The 17226-nt window shown below is 56.7% G+C and overlaps 2 protein-coding genes across 2 annotated transcripts; both read left to right on the plus strand.

Annotated features, from left to right (window-relative positions):
- On the plus strand, positions 1-8497 carry LOC141751638 (adenylate cyclase type 10-like). The gene is made up of 9 exons (XM_074608774.1): positions 1-49; positions 1520-1673; positions 2380-2572; positions 3109-3195; positions 3632-3915; positions 4528-4664; positions 5345-5470; positions 6521-6775; positions 7421-8497. Exons 2-9 carry the CDS (start codon positions 1609-1611, stop codon positions 8053-8055), a joined length of 1782 nt encoding a protein of 593 aa, XP_074464875.1. The 5' UTR covers positions 1-49; positions 1520-1608; the 3' UTR covers positions 8056-8497.
- Positions 8498-8570: 73 nt separating this feature from the next.
- LOC141751639 (adenylate cyclase type 10-like) lies at positions 8571-10978 on the plus strand. Its single transcript, XM_074608776.1, has 5 exons — positions 8571-8755; positions 9149-9247; positions 9406-9581; positions 10192-10414; positions 10528-10978. Exons 1-5 carry the CDS (start codon positions 8678-8680, stop codon positions 10543-10545), a joined length of 594 nt encoding a protein of 197 aa, XP_074464877.1. The 5' UTR covers positions 8571-8677; the 3' UTR covers positions 10546-10978.
- The last annotated feature ends 6248 nt before the right edge of the window (positions 10979-17226 follow it).

Genomic DNA, 17226 nt, shown 5'->3' on the forward strand with positions numbered 1-17226 from the left:
TTTGGCGTGGGTCTTACCAAGAAGAGGTCGGAGTACGTCCCCTTGCTGGGTAGGTGGAGAACGCCTTGCTCTTCTGAAGCCCAGGTTCTTCCCCTTGGTAACTTTTAGTGCCTTGCTGGGAAGGGAGAGGCTTTTACCAGGGATGGTGTTGCCTGCAGCAGCCCTAAGAAAGCGCCGCCTGTCTTGGTCTCTGCTTGCTTGATATCTTTGGGTGGAAAACGAGGTGGGGCGCCTGCTGCTCCCTGCTGTCTTCCAGACCTGGTAGGAAGGTTGCTTTCAACTGTGGAGCTGCTCACAGCCTGGGGGCTAAACTGATCCCTGTCTTTGGGGTCAGGAAAGAGATTTCCTTCTGCCAAATCGATGGAGAGTTTTGACGGTGGGTTCTCCTCCTTGTACTCCTCAGAGCTGCTTTCTTGGCAGCATCTGGGCGAAGACACGGCAGTGTCAGGAGGCAGGGGATGCCTGTATTCACTCGGGGTCTTGCCGAATGTTTTGGGCCCTGTTGTGGGTTAACCCCGCTTGGCAGCTCAGCCCCACAGAGCCACTCGCTCCCCACAGTGGGATGGGTTAGAGAATCGGAAGGGTTAAAGTGAGAGCACTGGTGCGCTGAGACACAGACAGCTTAATAGGGAAAGCAAAAGCTGCACACACGCCCAAAGCAAAATCAGGCATTCATTCACTGCTTCCCATGGGCGGGCAGGCGTCTTGCCATTTCGAGGAAAGCAAGGTTTCATCACGTGTGACGGTGACTTGGGAAGACAAATGCCATCACTCCGAACGTCCCCCCTTCCTCCTTTCTGCCGGATTTTCTTGCTGAGCACGGCGTTGTATGGTCTGGAATAGGCCTTTGGGCAGTTGGGGTCAGCTGTGGTGGCTGTGGCGGCTGTGCCGCCTCCCAGCTTCTTGTGCACCCCCAGACTGTTTGCCAGCGGGGCAGCGCGAGCAATGGAAAAGGCCTCGATTGCTGCGCAGGCGCTCTTCAGCCATAACTAAAACCTGGTTGTGTTATCAACAGCGGTGTTTGGTCACAAATACAAAACATAGACCTGTACAGGCTATTGCTGAATAAAATTAACTGTAGCCCGGACCAAACCAGAACGGGACTGACGACGCTGCCTTAGCTACTGGGAGGTGCTGTGCAGCTCACGGCACAGCGAGGAGATGCTTTGAGTCTGTTTGGGACGCAGCTGCCTGAACCGGCTGCAGTCATCCCTTACAGTCTCGTGCTGGATCGCTGCGGGGAGTCGCATGGGGCCGGCAGAATCTCCGTGCCTGTGGGATAGGGGAGAGGGCGAGGGGGCTGCGCTGCGGGGCAGGCAAGCAGGTGGCCCCGTGACTGCTCTGAGGAAGGCAGAGGTGCCCAAGCGTGGACGAGCAGGTGGGAAGGAGGCCTGGGTGCCGGCAGGCTGGCCGATGTGGTAGCGGGGAGGGAAGCTGCGGTGGAGGGTGCCCGCAAAAGGGACGGCTCTTTGCTTTTCAGCACGCCCCCAGCAGCTCGTTCTCTGGTTTGTCTTCGCAGGTCGGAAGCAGGAGACTGACCTCTTTGTCAGCTGCTTGAACGCCTATAGGGATTCAGGCCAAAGGAACATCCTGGCGGTTGAGGGCACGATGGGCTGTGGAAAGAGCCACTTACTTGCTGAACTGGCCTCTCTAGGCCAGGATGCTGGCCACAGGTACAGGTTTTCCACCTGTAGCTTTGGGACGCTGCCCCTGCCCATCCCCTGACAGCCGTGGAACGCTCCAGCCCCTCTGCCAGGGTACCTGGCCCTTGGACTGCAGCCTCCCGACAGAGCCTCCTGTAGACACTGCCTGGGAGCACCTGCGTGCTCCGCTCCCGCCTCTGCCTCTTTGGGGAGTTGGAGGTGGCTTCTGGAACCACGGCCTTTCCTCCTTCACCCCTGGGTCAGGTGCAGATAGAAGGAAAGAGCCCAAGCTCAGTGCTTTTCATCCCACTCCAGACCCCAGAGACAGCAGGGCTGCCTGTCTCAGAAGCCCTGCTCGCCCTCGGCGTGTTTCCCAGGAGGAGCACGGGGGCCTGTGCTCTGGCAGGCAGACCGATAAGGTCTGGAGCCCAAAGGCAAACCCACCACTTGCTCCATTCTTGCCTCTCAGCCCCGTGAGTTCCTCTGCAGGGGGCACGTAGGGAGACCTAGGCCGGCGCTGCAGAGACACAGGCTCTGGACCCGGCTCTCCCGCTGGCTTGGCAGCAACTGCCCCTCTGTGCCCTTTCTCGTACGAGGAGGGAAAAGCTTGGCCTTCTGTGGGAAGCGCTTGGAGATGGGGGGCTGAAGAGCTCCCCCCAAAGGGCACCTCCACCCCTCTTGTCTTAGAAGGCTGGGGCTGTGGGGAATCTCAGTGCCTTTTGCTTTTGCACCGCAGGGTGGTTGCCCTGGAACTGCTGGAGATCGACACGAGGCAGCCCTTCTCTGCCATCCACATGCTGATGGCCAGGGCCCTGGGCCTCCAGGACTGTGAATCGCGCGGCGACAGGCAGCGCGTGCTGAAGACAAAGCTGCAAGGGACAATCGAAGAGAGCAGCTACTGCCTCCTCAATGACATTTTCGGTGTCAAGGTGAGAGCCAGAGGCCCCTGTGGACGTTGAGAAGGCCTTCTCCTGAGCTTGTCTGGGTCTGACCTTGAGTGGGCACGCTGCTGGGAGTGCCTTAGCTCCGGGGTGGGCATTGCGGGGGTCACAGTGTGCATTTGCCATGCCTGGGCCCGGGGGGCTCCCTGTCTGTGGGGCTGGTGTCCTGCGCCGCATCCGCAGTGCCCGGTGCCTTGTTCGGCACCCTGGAAGTGGCACTGGAGAGAGGCTGTTCCTGACCTCGTGCCGAGGTCACCGCTGTGCGAGGGGTCTGCCCCAGCCAGCCCACGATTCCCACAGCCAGAGAACCGGCTCAGCCCAAGCCCCAGCTCTGCAGAGACCCTCAGCAGAGGGCCTTTGCTTTAGGCTCTGGGTGGAGTCCCCGCTGCGGCTCCCTGCCCCTGTGCTGGGCAGAGGTGAGGTGCTGAGGCTGTCAGAGACGGTGGGCTCTGCGGTCTTGCGTGCTGGGTAGGTGTGCCGAGCCCCGGAGCCGTGTTTCTCCCTGACTCTGCTTTTCTGGCCAGTTCCCCATTTCGGACAATGTTCGCGAGATGGATGAAACTCAAAGACAACTGGAATTGCACTCGACTCGGGTGAAAGTGCTGGAGAAGGTGAGCATTTCTCCTTCCTTCCCCCTGGGTCAGAGAAGGAAAAACCCTGCCGTCTGCGGGCTCTGTACCACTGAGGTGTGAGCAGGCAGGATGACTGCGCACCTGGGTCATGGCCCGTCAGAGCCCGAGAAAGCCCTCGCCCCCCCACTTCCCCCCGCAGCCCCACAAACACACCCGAGGACTTTCCTCCCGTAAAGTGTGCCCTGGAGGAGGAGCAATGTCTTCTGGGTTCCCTTGCCCGAGCTCCCTCCTTCTGCAGGGCAAGTGATGTTAGGTATGACCCTCCAGTCTCAAAGAGTCAGTAAGCTTCCGAGCGGGAAAGTGGCTGGGGAGAGACTTCAGAGCATCCTCTCAAGAGACGGAGGCTAAATCTCGTCCCCTGCAAGACAGCTGAGAATCCACTGGATTCCCCTCAGAGCAACCTGCTTTTTTTCAGACCCTTACAGGAGATTTTGGCATATTTGTCATCGACAATGCCCATTTCATCGACCCTGACTCCTGGTTCATCATGTCACCCGTGCTCCAGAAGGTCTCCCTCTTCATGGTCATGAGCTTAGCCCCAGGCTACGAGATAACCGAGAGCTTTCGCAAAGCCGCAGCAGACAACGCCACGTCCCAGAAAATCACTTATCTTCATCTGGACAAGCTGAAAGCTTCAGTTGTGATGCAGAAAGTCTGCAAGGACCTCGGAGTGGTCAGCATCCCCAGGGATCTGGTGAGGTAAGTTGGAGGCAGGGGAGCTCTTCCTGAGGGCCTGAACCTCTGCTGACCGTGGTAGGGAATCAGGCCCCCAGGCAAGGGAGCGCAGGGCCGCTAGAAGCATCCCGGACTCTAGCGAGTGCCAGGCGTGGGCGGCTTGTTATGCCTCACCCTGGTGGGTGCGCGCTGAGAGCGGGCAACTCCCGAGACACCCAGCCTGGGAGGTGTCAGCCTTGGCTGCCGCACAGGGAGGAAGGGAGGAAGAGTCCTGAGCCCAGCTGTGTCTGGGTGTGAACAGAAAAGGCCTTGGTCTGGGTGGCTGGGCTGTGGGGGAGATTCCCCGGGGCAGAGGTCCATCCTCTCCAGGCTCCTGAGGAGAAGAAAGGCAGGGCTCGCTGCTCTGCGCTTTGGGCATTGTCCGCAATTCTTTTCCCGTGGACTTCGGCAAAGGCTGGAGGGTTCAGGGGGCACAAAATCCCAAGGCAGTGGGAGGACGATCCCTTTCCAAAGTGAGGCGTAGCTGTGATGAAGATGCTGGCTACCCTGGTATGCCTGAGTGACTGGCCGCCCAGCTGAACTGTGTTTCACCTTACTTTCCTTGTGCTGGTCCCCGACGGGTCTGCTCCTGTGCAGGTTCCTGATCCGAACCAGCTCAGGGATCCCATATTACTGCGAGGAGCTGCTGCGCTGCCTTCGTGCCAACGACATGCTCCAGTTCTGCACCCGGAGGCAGTCTGGAAAAGCAAAGGACAACTGGGAGAGCCTGATCAGTAAGCACCTTGACTGCGACTAGCGAGTTGCTGTGGCGTGTTCTCCACAGCAGAGTCTTGCCCCGTTGTTCCCCCATGGCTCTGGGCAGAGTCAGATCTTGGTCTGGCGGAGGTGTGGGCTCCTGTGCGCCTTGCTGTTGGGACAGGCAAAGCAGGGGCAGTGAGTTCTGGTGGCTCGGAGGGACCTACATTCTTGGGGCGGGGGTTGTGGGGCTAAAACACAGGGGAAATCCTTCCGAAGCACATGTGCTTGTGGTGTTTCTTAGGCATTCCAATGGGCATGCAGTTTAGCTTGGCCAAAGGCTAGCTCACTTGAGAACAAACCCCAGCTTGAGGTGAGGGACGAGCCCAGGAAACTTGAATGCCAAACCATAAATCCCCACAAGAGTGCCGGTAACGGAAGAAAACGGTGGTAATGCCATCCGAGAGAGCAATGCCAGCCAGAGTGCCGCGGCCTTGGGAAGAGCCAGGACTGAGGCCACGTCTTGCATTAGCACCAGCAGTTTCCCTGGCTGGGAACTGGTGGGAACTGTTTTGCTCTGCTTCATGACCACCACATTCAGGGCAGGCACTGGACCATGTCAGGGGCGACTTGTCCCATCCCAAGTGAATCGTGAAGCGCTCGCGAGCTGCGAGTCGCTTTGCGAACTGCCTTATCGGTGCTCTCTTGCTCCGCCCAGCATCTGCAGCCGAGGCTTCATCCCTCGCAGCAACCTGGAGCTCCGAGGCGCGGAATGACGGGAGGGTCTGCCTCCTCAGGCCAGGCGTGACCCTGGAGAACACCGCGCTGCCCATCCCCTTGAAAGGTAAGGAGCCGAGCGCCGCTCTGCCGGCTGTCGGCTGTGCTGGGGCTCCTTCCCGGGGCAGGGGCTGGAGGGAGGCCGGGCATCCGTGTGCTGCAGAGTCACCCTCTCAGCGTGGGGGCTCTGCTGGGAAGGCGGCTCCGGTCCCACCAGAAACAGGCCTGGGGCTGCAGGCAGCCGCTTTCCCCTCCTGTGAGCCTGCTGGCTGCTCTCCGTCAGCAGGTAGGAGAGAAAAGGTTATCCGTGCAACACTGAAATGGCTCCCTTTTCTCACCAAAACAAATACTTTGCTGGGAAAAGGCTTTGACTTGCCTCTGTCCCAACTTTGACGCAGCATCTGTGTTGCTGTTCTCTTTTTAAGTTCCCCAGCTAATGCTGGTCTCAAGGCACTTAATCCAAACCAAATCCTTCTCTTTTTTCTTCTTTTTTTTCGTTTTGTTTTGGTTTTTTGTTTTCTGCGGATCGGCATGGAAATCCTCCTGTAGCCAGGGGAGCTGGATGGGGGAGCTTTCAATGAGTGTCCCTCCTCTCTGGCCATAGACATTTGTTATGAACTGTGAAGAGACATCATGCTAAAGTATTCCTGCTGTGAAGTGGCTTTGTCCAAAAAAAAAAAAAAAAAAAAAGAAAACCAAGAGAAAGGAATAGTATTGTCTGGCCAAGTTAAGGCAAGCGTTGTGGGGAGCTCTGTGTCCACCTGTGATGTGGGGAAAAGTGGGGAAAGTTCTCTGTGTGTGCTGTTGGGCAAAAGCCTACTCCAGATCTGGTAGGGCACATCATGGGATGCGCATACCTGCTGGGTCCTGCCCTCCCTGCCCTCGGTGGGGGAGCATTTGTTTGAGCATCTGGCTTTTCCCCAGGCCTCATGGCCTGCGATTCCATCAGGAGCGGAGCCAGTTTGAAGATGCCTACCCTGGGTTGCGATTGCCCAGTAGGTGCAGCCGCAAGGAGAGGAGGCCAAAGTCTACCCCATCTCATGGGTTGAAACTTTCCAGCCTCTCCAGCCTCAGCATGGGGAAGAGGCAAGAGAGACGTGTTGTTTCTTCTTGACAGAGATTGCGCTGACTCAGCTGGATCGGATGCAGCCGCTGACGCGGATGGTTGTGAAGTTTGCAGCCATCATCGGGCCGGTGTTTACCACCCAGCTCCTGTTGCACATCCTTCCCACTGGCCTCAGGACCCATATGAATTCCTTGTTGGACGAGCTGGTGAGCGACAACATCCTGAGGTGGCTGAAAAACACAGAGGTGCCAGAAGATGTGCAAGATCCTACCGAGGGGCCAGCCACCTCTTCGCAGGTGGAGAGCAGTAAGTGGTAGTGGGCAGGTGGACAAGGGAGCTCCCAGCTGTGTCCCGGCAGGGCTCCCCAGGGCATGGTGCGCTTCCCCTGCTGTGAGGGGTGGCTGGGGCTCAGGCAGGCACGGCTCTTTGCGATGGGTTGTTCAAAGACCTTACGGGTCAGTCTCAAAGCCCGCTAGCTTTGCGCTGGAGGGAGGTTCCCACCAAGTGCCATCCCGAGTGCTGCTCGTAGCACAGGCACGGGAGGGCGTGTGGAGCCCCTGACATCCTCTCCCAGCCACCTGATCAAAGATGCTCTCCAGGTTGCCCCGGGGCCCTTGACGGGCTTTTATTCAGCTTTGACTCCCCTGTGGCGCAGGAGGAAGCTCAGGAGGCTGGGGACTGCCTTGCCAAGAGCAGGGAGAAAGTGCTGGACGGGGCTTGCTTGGGCTGGTGGTGACATGCCCAGCTCCTGCCTGGAGCGCAGCTGAGCGCTGTGTCCGCGGGGCTGGGCTAGCGTCAGCAAGGCAAGCTGGGCCCTTTTGCCCCGTGCTGCAAGGCTCGGTGTGCAGCAGTGCTGGTTGGCTGGCAAGGGTGCACGCCAAGGCATGACTCTCGTGCCCCGGCTGCGACGGCCCTGAGCTGGGGCTGATGCCGAGGCCCTTTGCCTTGCAGGTGTGCAGAGGCCCTCTCCCAGCACGAGGACCGAGGAGCAGCAGCCTGGCGTCTTGGCCTTCTGCGTCCCGCTGCTGCAGAAGGCTGCGTATGAGCTGTGGCCCGAGAGGCAGCGAGTCGCCTTGCACGGCAAGTGTGCCGCCTTCCTGGAGCAGCACGCGCACAAATGCAGGAGCTGCGGCCAAGGGGAGTTTGTCGCCTTCCACCACTTCGCCGTCACCAGCAGCCAGGACGGAGGCAGCTGTCGGGACCCTGCCGACGGAGGCGACTCATGCAGCTGGGAGGCCTTGGTGCTGGCTGGAGAAGAGCTGAAGCAGGATAGGACCCACGCCACTGGGGGTACGCTGTGCACCGTGCTCCACAGCCCGGGCCCTCCAGGAGCCCAGGGGTGTATGCTGGGGATCGGCTGGGAGGAGGTCTGCCGGGGACGAGCCCAGGAGCTGAGGACAACCACCGCAGACTTTGCTCAGCGTGTCGGCACCCTCGCAAGGGTCCTTGAAGCCCAGTGGGAGAGCGAGAGCAGCTCTTCCCCTGGGGCAGGCGAGGAGGTGTCTAACCCCCTGTTTTCTTTGCAGATGCCGCAGAGCAGCAGGCTTTCACGGAGGCGGAAACCGGGTGAGCAGACAAGGGTTTGATTCTCTGTAAAGGCAGGGGCCTCAGGGGTCTCCAGAGGAGACCAAGGAAGCGCTGGCATTTGCCTGCCGGTTGTGACTCTAGCTTAAGGAAGAGGCTTTCTGTGAGGTGGGAGCTGGGAAGAGATGGCCACGGAGGTGAGACAGTGCTGGAGGAAGCCCGTGGGCTCCTAGTGATGGTCACACTACGCTGGAGCAGGCCTTGCTTTCCAGTTCCTCGAGAGGAGCGCTACAAAATCTGCAGGCGAAAAGCCACCACAAGGGAGCCGGGTGGTTTGCCTGGGGGAGGTGACAGAAAGCCCAGCTTGTCTTCTTCTCCCTGGCTACAAAGCAGCTGTAGGAGTCATGCCTGCCCGTGGGCTCGCGCTCCCTTTTGAACAAAGGGCTTTTGATGGCCTCTCTGTGGGGCAAAAGACCAGTGTAGGTGATGCCTGTGCATTCTTTGCTCTCTTCTTCCCCTGGGAACGGTGCTCTGACTAGTGTGGCGGAGCGGCTTCTGCCAGAGGGCAAACAGACAACTGAGCTGCCCGACGAGACCGACAGGCAGCACAACGGCACACACTGGTGTGAATGCCGAGCCATCGTGGAATCGGTGCTTGTGCCTTTGGCTCGCCACTACGTGGCAATGGGCGATGCCGACCGAGCCTTTTACTACCTTCTGGAGTGTGCTGCTGCCTACCTGCACGTCTCCAACAGCTACATGGTGAGTTGCCTCGCTCGCCAGTGCCCACCGTGCACAGAGTCCTCTCAGTCAGCTGGCTCTGGGCAGGACAACTTCACCGCTGCAATAGGGCATGCCTTGACGGGGCCTTGGAAGGGACATGCTGGGGTCAGAGCCTGACTTCTTCCTCCGGCTTGCCTCTTCTGTGGACGGAGACACAGGCCACCGTGCCCATAGCAGGAGGGGAATTAGCAGGGAGGGGATCTGAAGGAGCACTGGTGCCTGTGCTCTGAGCCGGCGTGACTGTGTTGGGGCGGGCATCAGCAGGGGGAGAAACGGGCCCTCTTAAGACAGATGCCAGAGGCAACAGGGGAGGACGAGGCCGGCCATGGGCTCTGCATCACGCTCGCCTGCTCTCTCTGTGCTTGCGCAAAGGCCCTCATGAAGCTGAACGAAGCGGAGGTCCTGAGGAAGATGAAAGCCACTGCGATAGCCTGCTTTGAAGAGGCCACCTTCTTCAGCCTCAAAGGGGAGGTAAAGAGATGGGGAGGTCTGGAGGGATGTCCTGGGGGATGGAGCTGGATGCTTTCCCCGGCTGCAGGGGCTATCCCTGGCATCACAAGCCACCGGCAGACTCCGGCAGTCTCTTGGCCGACTCGAGCAGATCAGGGTGTTTCCCTTTTCCTCTGCAGGTTTGCTGGTGTATGCAACGCCTTCAGCTGGCAGAGAAAATGATGAGGGAGGCTTTGAGCTTGCTCAGAAGGAACTTCCCCGAGACCTTCCTTGGCGCCTTTGTCAAGGCTCAGGTGGAAAAGTTGCCTTGTGTCGCTTACGTGAGAAGAGCAGCCTGCCTTCTGCAGAAGGGCCGGTAAGGAGCAGAACTGAGAACCCAGGGGAGGAAGAGCCATTTCCTACCTGGTCCCAGACCTGCCTGGGCTTGAGGCCACACGTGACCTGACGCACGGCCCTTACAGGACCGAGGGGTTAAGGAGCGATGTGCGGGTGGAATGGGGAACGACAGAGCCCCACACTCCCTCCCCCCTGCACGCTCCTTCCCCCCTGGGTAAAAAGCAGCTCACAGCCGGGGCTGTGCCTGCCGGCACGCGTCGACGGCGGCAGGGCCTTGGTGGTGGCTGGGGACAGAGAGCTGCAAACAGGGAGTAGAGGCTGACGAGGGGCAGGGGAAGGAGCAGTGGGTGGGGGTGAGGTGTGAGAGCGAGGAAGCTCAGAGGGCGATAACCCTTTTCTTGCCGGTTCCCAGCTTTGCTTGGGCCCCCGGGCGCTGTAGCGCCAACGCGCCCTCTCGAGCGGTCAGCTTCCCCTGGCGGCACTGCTTTGTTTGCCCCCTTCCTCTCCATCAGCTCCCTTTCCTCCCAGGAGGTGCGACTGGTTTGTCCGCCGCCCTGCTTTCCCCCAGCCCTGTCTGATTTAGCGCTGTACAGCGAGAGCCTCTGGGCCCAGCAGTTTCTCTCGTGCAGCAGGATGAAGAGGCTGGCCTGGCTGCTGCAGCAGAGCTGCTGCCTTTCCTTACTGGAGCGCCTCTTCAGCCTGGAGGGCACTTCCAGCGGACGGAGGTTCTCCCGCCTGGCAGCGCGCATGAAGGCCAACACGGACAGGGCGTTGGACTCCTGTTGGACAGCAGAACTCCCGCCACGCACAGACTTAGGACACAGACAGATGCCAGCACAGACGCAGACACAGGTACAATTGGGCACACAGGCACCGTACAGAGACCTTCACAGACGCCGGCACCAATACAGGCAGGGACACCCGTACTGATACCATCAGAGATACCACCGCCCATTCCGTTGCAGGTGCAGATGCCGTTGTAGAGGCCGTGGCAGACACAGATACCGCTGCAGACGCCCTTGCAGAAACCAGGTAGTCTTTCAGATGCAACTGCAGACGGAGATGCCATGGGAGAGACAGATGCCACACCAGATACCCTTTCGTGCGCCACTGCAGATGTAGACAAAACCGGAGTGCAGAGAGCATTGCAGATGCCCTTGCAGACAGAGGGAGCGTTGCTGATGCAGGTACCATTTCAGAGGAAGGCATCTTTGGGGATGCCGGTGCGGATGCAGATAAAATTGAAGATGGAAACGCAGATGGAGACCACGTTGCAGGTGCTGTCGTTGCAGGTGCTGTTGCAGGTGCAGTTAGCGTGGCAGATGGTTTTCTTAAACAGGGACCATTCAGGACAACTTTACCGACTTCTTCTGTCACCAGAGCTGTATATTTGTTTTCCAAATAAAATGGTTCTTATGAAAACTCAGGAGTTCTGTTCTCCGCCATACAACTCTGCAATGACCAAGTCAAGTGGTATCGCCAGAGCGTTTCAATCTACTAGACTTCAGGAGACATTGATTAGCATTTGTAAAGCAACTTGACAGTGTTCTGGAGGGCTACAAAAGTAGAATTTGTAATGGCATGTTGCAGTTCCTTCTTTGTTGGATGGAGGAGTCAATATTAGTACAATTAGCCACTTCCCATCGCAAGCAGTTTTGAAAGAATCCAGCGTGTTTTGAAAGAATCGGGGAAGGAAGGCACTTCCTTGTGTTTCAAGCCTCTTCTGTCAAGGTACATTGGTACTGAAGTTCAAAAATAAGCACACATATTATGTGAGTTATCTCTGAAATAAGTCCGTTCACTGACAGAGAGCCGCCACAGTTTCTATTGTAATTTCACCAAAGACACCAAAGAGTAAGACATTTGTCAATGTCAGGCAGAGTTTGCCTTTGGTGAAGCCGTGTTGGCTGTCACCAATCACCTCCCTATTTCCCATGTGCCTTAGTAGCGTTTCCAGGAGGATCTGCTCCATGACCTTGCCAGGCACAGAGGTGAGACTGACCGGCCTGTAGTTCCCTGGGTCTTCCTTTTTTCCCTTTTTGAAAATGGGCGTTCTGTTTCCCCTTTTCCAATCAGCAGGAACTTCACCAGGCTGCCACGACTTCTCAAATATAATGGAAAGAGGCTTGGCGACTTCATCTGACAGCTCCCTCAGGACCCGTGGATGGATTTCATCTGGTCCCGTGGACTTATGCACCTTCAGGTTCCTCAGATGGTCCTGAACCCGATCTTCTCCTACAGTGGGCGCTTCTTCATTCTCATAGACCCTGCTTTTGCATCCTGCAACTTGGGTGGTGTGGGTGGAGCCCTTGCTGGTGAAGGCCGAGGCGAGAAAGTCATTCAGCATCTCAGCCTTCTCCGTGTCCTGGGTGACCAGGTCTCCTGTGTGCTTCCTGAGAGGGCCCACACCTTCCCTAGTCTTGCCTGTACCCGTGACGTACTCATAGGAGTTTTTCTTGTTATCCTTGATGCCCCTAGCCAGATTTAACCAGGCTGGGAAGTTTTCAAGTGACGTCCCTGACCCCGGCCCCGGGGAGGCAGCACACCTCCCTGTCAAGAGGGTCTGCGCGGCATATTGGGCCTACTACTATAACCCGCCTCTTCTCCCTTGCAGAGGCAGTTTTTAAACTGGGGGTAGGCCTTGCTGGTCCCGGCATCTCTTCTGGTGTAGCCAAACCATCTTCCATGCCATCCATGGGCTGGCCTCCCTCCTCAAGAGCCTCATACCTGTTGTGCAGAGGCACCTGGTTGGGGGATGTGGGCAAGGAGGGAGTTCGCTTCCCTCCCCTCGTAGGGACTAGCCTCCATTCACTGGCCTCCTTTTGGCCACTGCCTTCAGTGGCAGGGCGAAGGGACCAGATCTCCTTCAGCTCGGGGTTTTTTTGGGGGCTCTTCTGGTTTTTGACTCAGGGACCCGGTCAGAGTCTGCTTCCACCAATCCATTCCTTTCTCGCTCTCCCTGATGCTCCGCAGCCCTTCTGTTTCCTCTTTCAGCTCTGCTGCCAGGCTGAGCAGATCATCCCCCTGGTGGCACCTCACGCAGCTGTCACCTCTTCTACCACCCACCAGCCCTGGGAGATTAAGGCACTCTCTGCAGCCGGCGACCTGGGGGGCTGCGTGCTTCCAGGGGAGCTCAGTTGGTACGGCCACGTCTGCTCTGGCAGGTGCAGCAGATGCGGGAAGCTGCGTCCTTCAGTTGGAGACCATGGCTGACCTTCCCCCCCGAGCGTCCTGCGCCCTTCCACGCGAACTGACGCGCCATGCCCTGCCTGCCCGCCCTGTTCACCGCACTCCCTTGGGCCGCCTTTGAAGGGGCTGGGGGCTGGCCGCTGCTGCTGCAGGCTCACTTGCCTCAGCCAGTGACCGTTGGTGGCGGTTACGCCTCCTTTAAACCTGCCGCGGCTGCTGCAGGCTCCGCCCCGGCCTCGTCAGACGCTCTCGCATCAGCTGTCAGCTGCGGGCTCCCTGCGGGTCCCTGCCACTGCCCGGTCTTCTCCCGGCCTCAGAAAAACTCGGAAAAAGCCCCTTTTCGCCACCGTTGCCCGGCTCTGCTGCCAACGTGCCAGCACCGGAGCTGTTTGCCTCGGCGAGTGACCTGTGCTTGTAGGTTTGCTGGCTTAAACCCTGTTTTTCATTTTACTGAGCCTCCACTGCACCAAGTGAAATTAAATTTCCAGTCTTTCAAGTACTCTTGAGCGTCTCCCTGTGAAGCTGTGAAAGTTACTGCATTGCTCAAAGCAATGATGAGAAGCTCTCTGTGGTTCCAATTTGTAGCTACCACATGCTTGGTGACTTGACATTTCAAAAAATGGGTCTCAGCTGACCCATCCCCACCTGTTTGGCTTCTGAAGGAAAAACACTCATTTTTTAAAAACGCGACATGACGAGGAGAGTATCTTCTCCGTTGTTTTTGGTCCTAGATACAAACATTGGGCTTTTTGTCCTCGAGGTGAGACTGACCCGGAACATCCCACACAGAATCTCAAATACAAGGTTGCCGACTTCACGCCAAAGGCAATTAGCAAGAAAGAAATACAGTCTCCTCTGTTGACATTCGGGGACAGGTAGAGGAGAGTACTTCATTACTTACCAATGAAGTAATGAAGGAAAAAAACCCAAGGAACACAACACGCGTATTTATGCATGTATCATCACATACTCATCCTTCAGCCCTCGGGTTTGGGCTTTCTGATTCTCGGCACAGTGCTGGATGGTTTGTTTGCCGCACACTACGTTCTCCTCCTCCACAGGAATTCGTAGTTAGTACCAACCGTTTCATTACAGAACCAGAGCACAACACAGAGGGCAGTCAATAAGTAGCGGGTTTTGGTTTGTTACTTAGGATCATAGGTAAGGCATTCTTACCCATGGTAAGAATATAATAAGGTATAAAGAAGAGAACGGTATAACTTCCAAGAGAAATTATGATCTACCAAGGTATAGATATATATACATAGAAAAGTATATATATATCTCAATTAATGTGGAAACATTCTTTGTTTTTATGGGACTGTTGAATTGGGTCTCTAAAGAGTCTCTTCTATCCCTACGGGACAGGAGAACAGCATGAAAGGAATAGGTTAGGGAAAACTGTTTGGGTTTTTCCTGCCTCAGGCAAGGGCAAACCCATTCGTGGGACTGTTTTTGCTCAAGGACCTGGAGGTACTTGGTGGGTGATGCTGGAGAATGGGGAAGCTCAATGTGTACCCCAAGGAAATTCGACCCTGGGTGAGAAGACTTAATTCCGAGCTGTATGATATTAACCGTTATATGATGCTAACAGTGTTCTAGAAGTGTTCTTCAGGATAACACAGTAGTGATGAAACCTGAATGTTGTGGTTTGGCCTCAGACGGCAACAAAGAACCATGTGCCGCTCGCTCGGGCCTTCCCAATACAGGACTCTTGGGTTGAGACAAAGGCAGTTTAACAGAACGGCAAAGGGAACAAGCAAACAACAACAATCACACGGACAGAGGAATATACAAACACGATCACGGAACCGCCGCTCCCCGCCGCTCCCCGACCGGACCCGGGACGCCCCAGCCTGCTCCGAACGGTGACTTCCTACCCCCTCCCCGGGCAGCTCAGGGTGGGCATGGCTCACATGGCATGGAATACCAGGAAAAATTAACCCTATCCCCGCCGGAACCAGGACATTATCCACCCCTTATTCCATACCATCTATGCCATGCCCGGATCTTACAGGTTCCAATGAATTGCCACCACTTTCCCCTGTCATATATATATATACACACACATATATATTCATGCGGATATAATGCCCTTAGTTTATGGGCCATCCCTCCAAAGCGTCCGTTGAGTTCTTTTAATCCATGGCTTTGGGCTCCACCTGTTAGAACAGTCTCTCAGGGCAGGTGAGATGCTGGGTGGTGCTGGTCTGTTGCATGCTGTATTTTCGGAGGTTGTGACTGGTGCACCCGGTGTGGCTCATGCACACAATCCGTGGGCTGAAGACGTAGATCTTGAGGAAGTTGCTGGGCGCCAGCTGCTGAGGTCAGTTCTTATCCCATCACCCCTGTGCCTTACTTGTAGTACAACTGATAGCAATTATAGTAATGAGCACATACAGTGAGAGTGTTACTTAGCAATTAACAGCACACAATTTGATTCATTGGCTATTCTCATCCAAAATCAGATCCCCATGAGGTATACGTCGGACTTCCCCATGCTGCCACATCACGCACCAAGTGCACCCAGGTCCTTGGGCAAAAGCAATCCCACGGATGGGTTTGCCTTTGCCCGAGGCAGGACTAACCCAGACTGTCTTCCCTAGCGTATTCTTCATGTGCACTACGGGGACTTCATCCCCTTCTACGGTACGTGGAAGTTTTGATTGGGCAGGGCCAGCCCCATTGGTAGATCCCCTGGTGTTAACTAGCCAGGTAGCTTTTGCTAGATGTGTATCCCAATGTTTTAAAGTCCCACCACCTATTGCTCTCGGTGTAGTTTTTAACGATCCATTGTATCATTCTAGCTTCCCGGCGGCTGGTGCGTGACAGGGGATGTGATATACCCACTCAATGCCATGCTCTTTGGCCCAGGTGTCTATGAGGCTGTTTCGGAAATGAGTCCCGTTGTCCGACTCGATTCTCTCTGGGGTACCATGTCACCACAGGACTTGCTTAGAAGAGCAAAAGGTGGTGGGCTGGCTGCCTGCAAAAGCAGCCCCACAGCCACAGCCTTCTGCGTGGAGGCAAGGGGGAGGAGTGGGAAAGGCTGCTCCACAACTTTTCAGCCCCCTGCCCTGAAAGCAAGGCTCTCGTGTGCAGGTGAAGGGGCTGGTGGAGTTCCTCTTAGAAAACCACTGGGGCCAAGATGTCTGGCCTTTCCAGTCCCTCAGCTGAGGAGTCGCCAGCAGCCAGGGACACATCCAGAGGTAGGAGGAGGGACTGAGGGTTCTCACAGCCAGAGCAGAAAGCTGGTGGAGGGCTTTGGGTGGGTTTTGCTTTAGGTGTTGTCCACTTCCCACAAGTCACTTGGCTACACAAGTTTTTGCTTTCCAGATTTGCCTTTGGAAGAGCAACGTGGCCCTGCTGGGGAAGGTGATGTAGAGCACCAGGCCAAAGCCTTCCTGGACGCACCACCCTCTCTGCTCGTCCTCCAGAAAGCAGCAGGGGTAGATGCGGTGAGAGGACGGGAAATGGCAAAGGTAGGGCAGGTCCACAAACCCTGGGACAAGGCGTCTCATCTAGGAGGAGGTTCCCGATGAGTTCAAGGAGCTGCTCTGCCTCTTCCTGATATTTTTGCTCTGTTGGATTTAGGTAGGGCGTCCCTTGCCACCTGCTAACGCCAACATTTCTGCTTTAGGCACCCGCCGCTTTGCCTCCAACTGCCCCAGAGACCACGGAAGATGCCCCAGGATGCGCACAAGAACTAAAGAGCCTTTCCCAGGAAAGATGGTTAAAGGAGTCAGCTTTGCTTCCATCAAGACGTGATGAATCCAGTTGATCCTGCCTTTACCTATCTAAACCCACTGGGGGATGGAAAGCTTTGCAGGCTCCCTCCAGGAAACTGAAAACCCAAAAGGAAGAGAGAAGAGGCCTGGGATGAGGAGAGGGAACGCTGGCAAGAAGAGGAAAGAAGGAAGAGTGCAAAAGATGGGGACGGAAAAAGAGGAGGGAGAAGCCCAGGTGTGTCCCAGGCTCTGCTACCCATCTTTCCCAGCCGGGGAAACTGCTCTAAGGCAGTCCAAGGGGCTGGCAAGGGAGGGCAAGGGACGGTGCTGCGCAGGGTTTGGGAAGAACTCCACGGCAGCTCCCCAGGGGCTCCCCATGGAGCCCTGCTGCGTGGCACAGGGGCACTGAGCACCTCTGCACACGCAGGGGCCTCTAAGGGCATTTCCATGGGGGATACGGTGCCAGAGCCATCCCCTCGGCAATGCCCGCAAGAGCTCTCTCTTCTGGGCTACAAACTACTCCTTGTCAACTCTGTTTCCCAAAGAAAGGGCAACCAAGTCCTGCCTTTGTGGGTTCATCAGTGCTTTCCGACTCTCGTTGTAGATGCCCATTTCCTTTCAGGAGCCGAACCCCTGCCATTCCTGGGCTCCCGCACCTCATGTCTGTCCACAATAAAAGGCTGTTTTCTCCCATCTGACTGCACCTCTCGTCAGCTGTTCTGGAGTGAGAGCTCTTGTTTTGCGATG

The sequence above is a fragment of the Larus michahellis genome, chromosome 15, assembly GCF_964199755.1.
Source record: "Larus michahellis chromosome 15, bLarMic1.1, whole genome shotgun sequence".
NCBI classification, from domain to species: Eukaryota; Metazoa; Chordata; class Aves; order Charadriiformes; family Laridae; genus Larus; species Larus michahellis.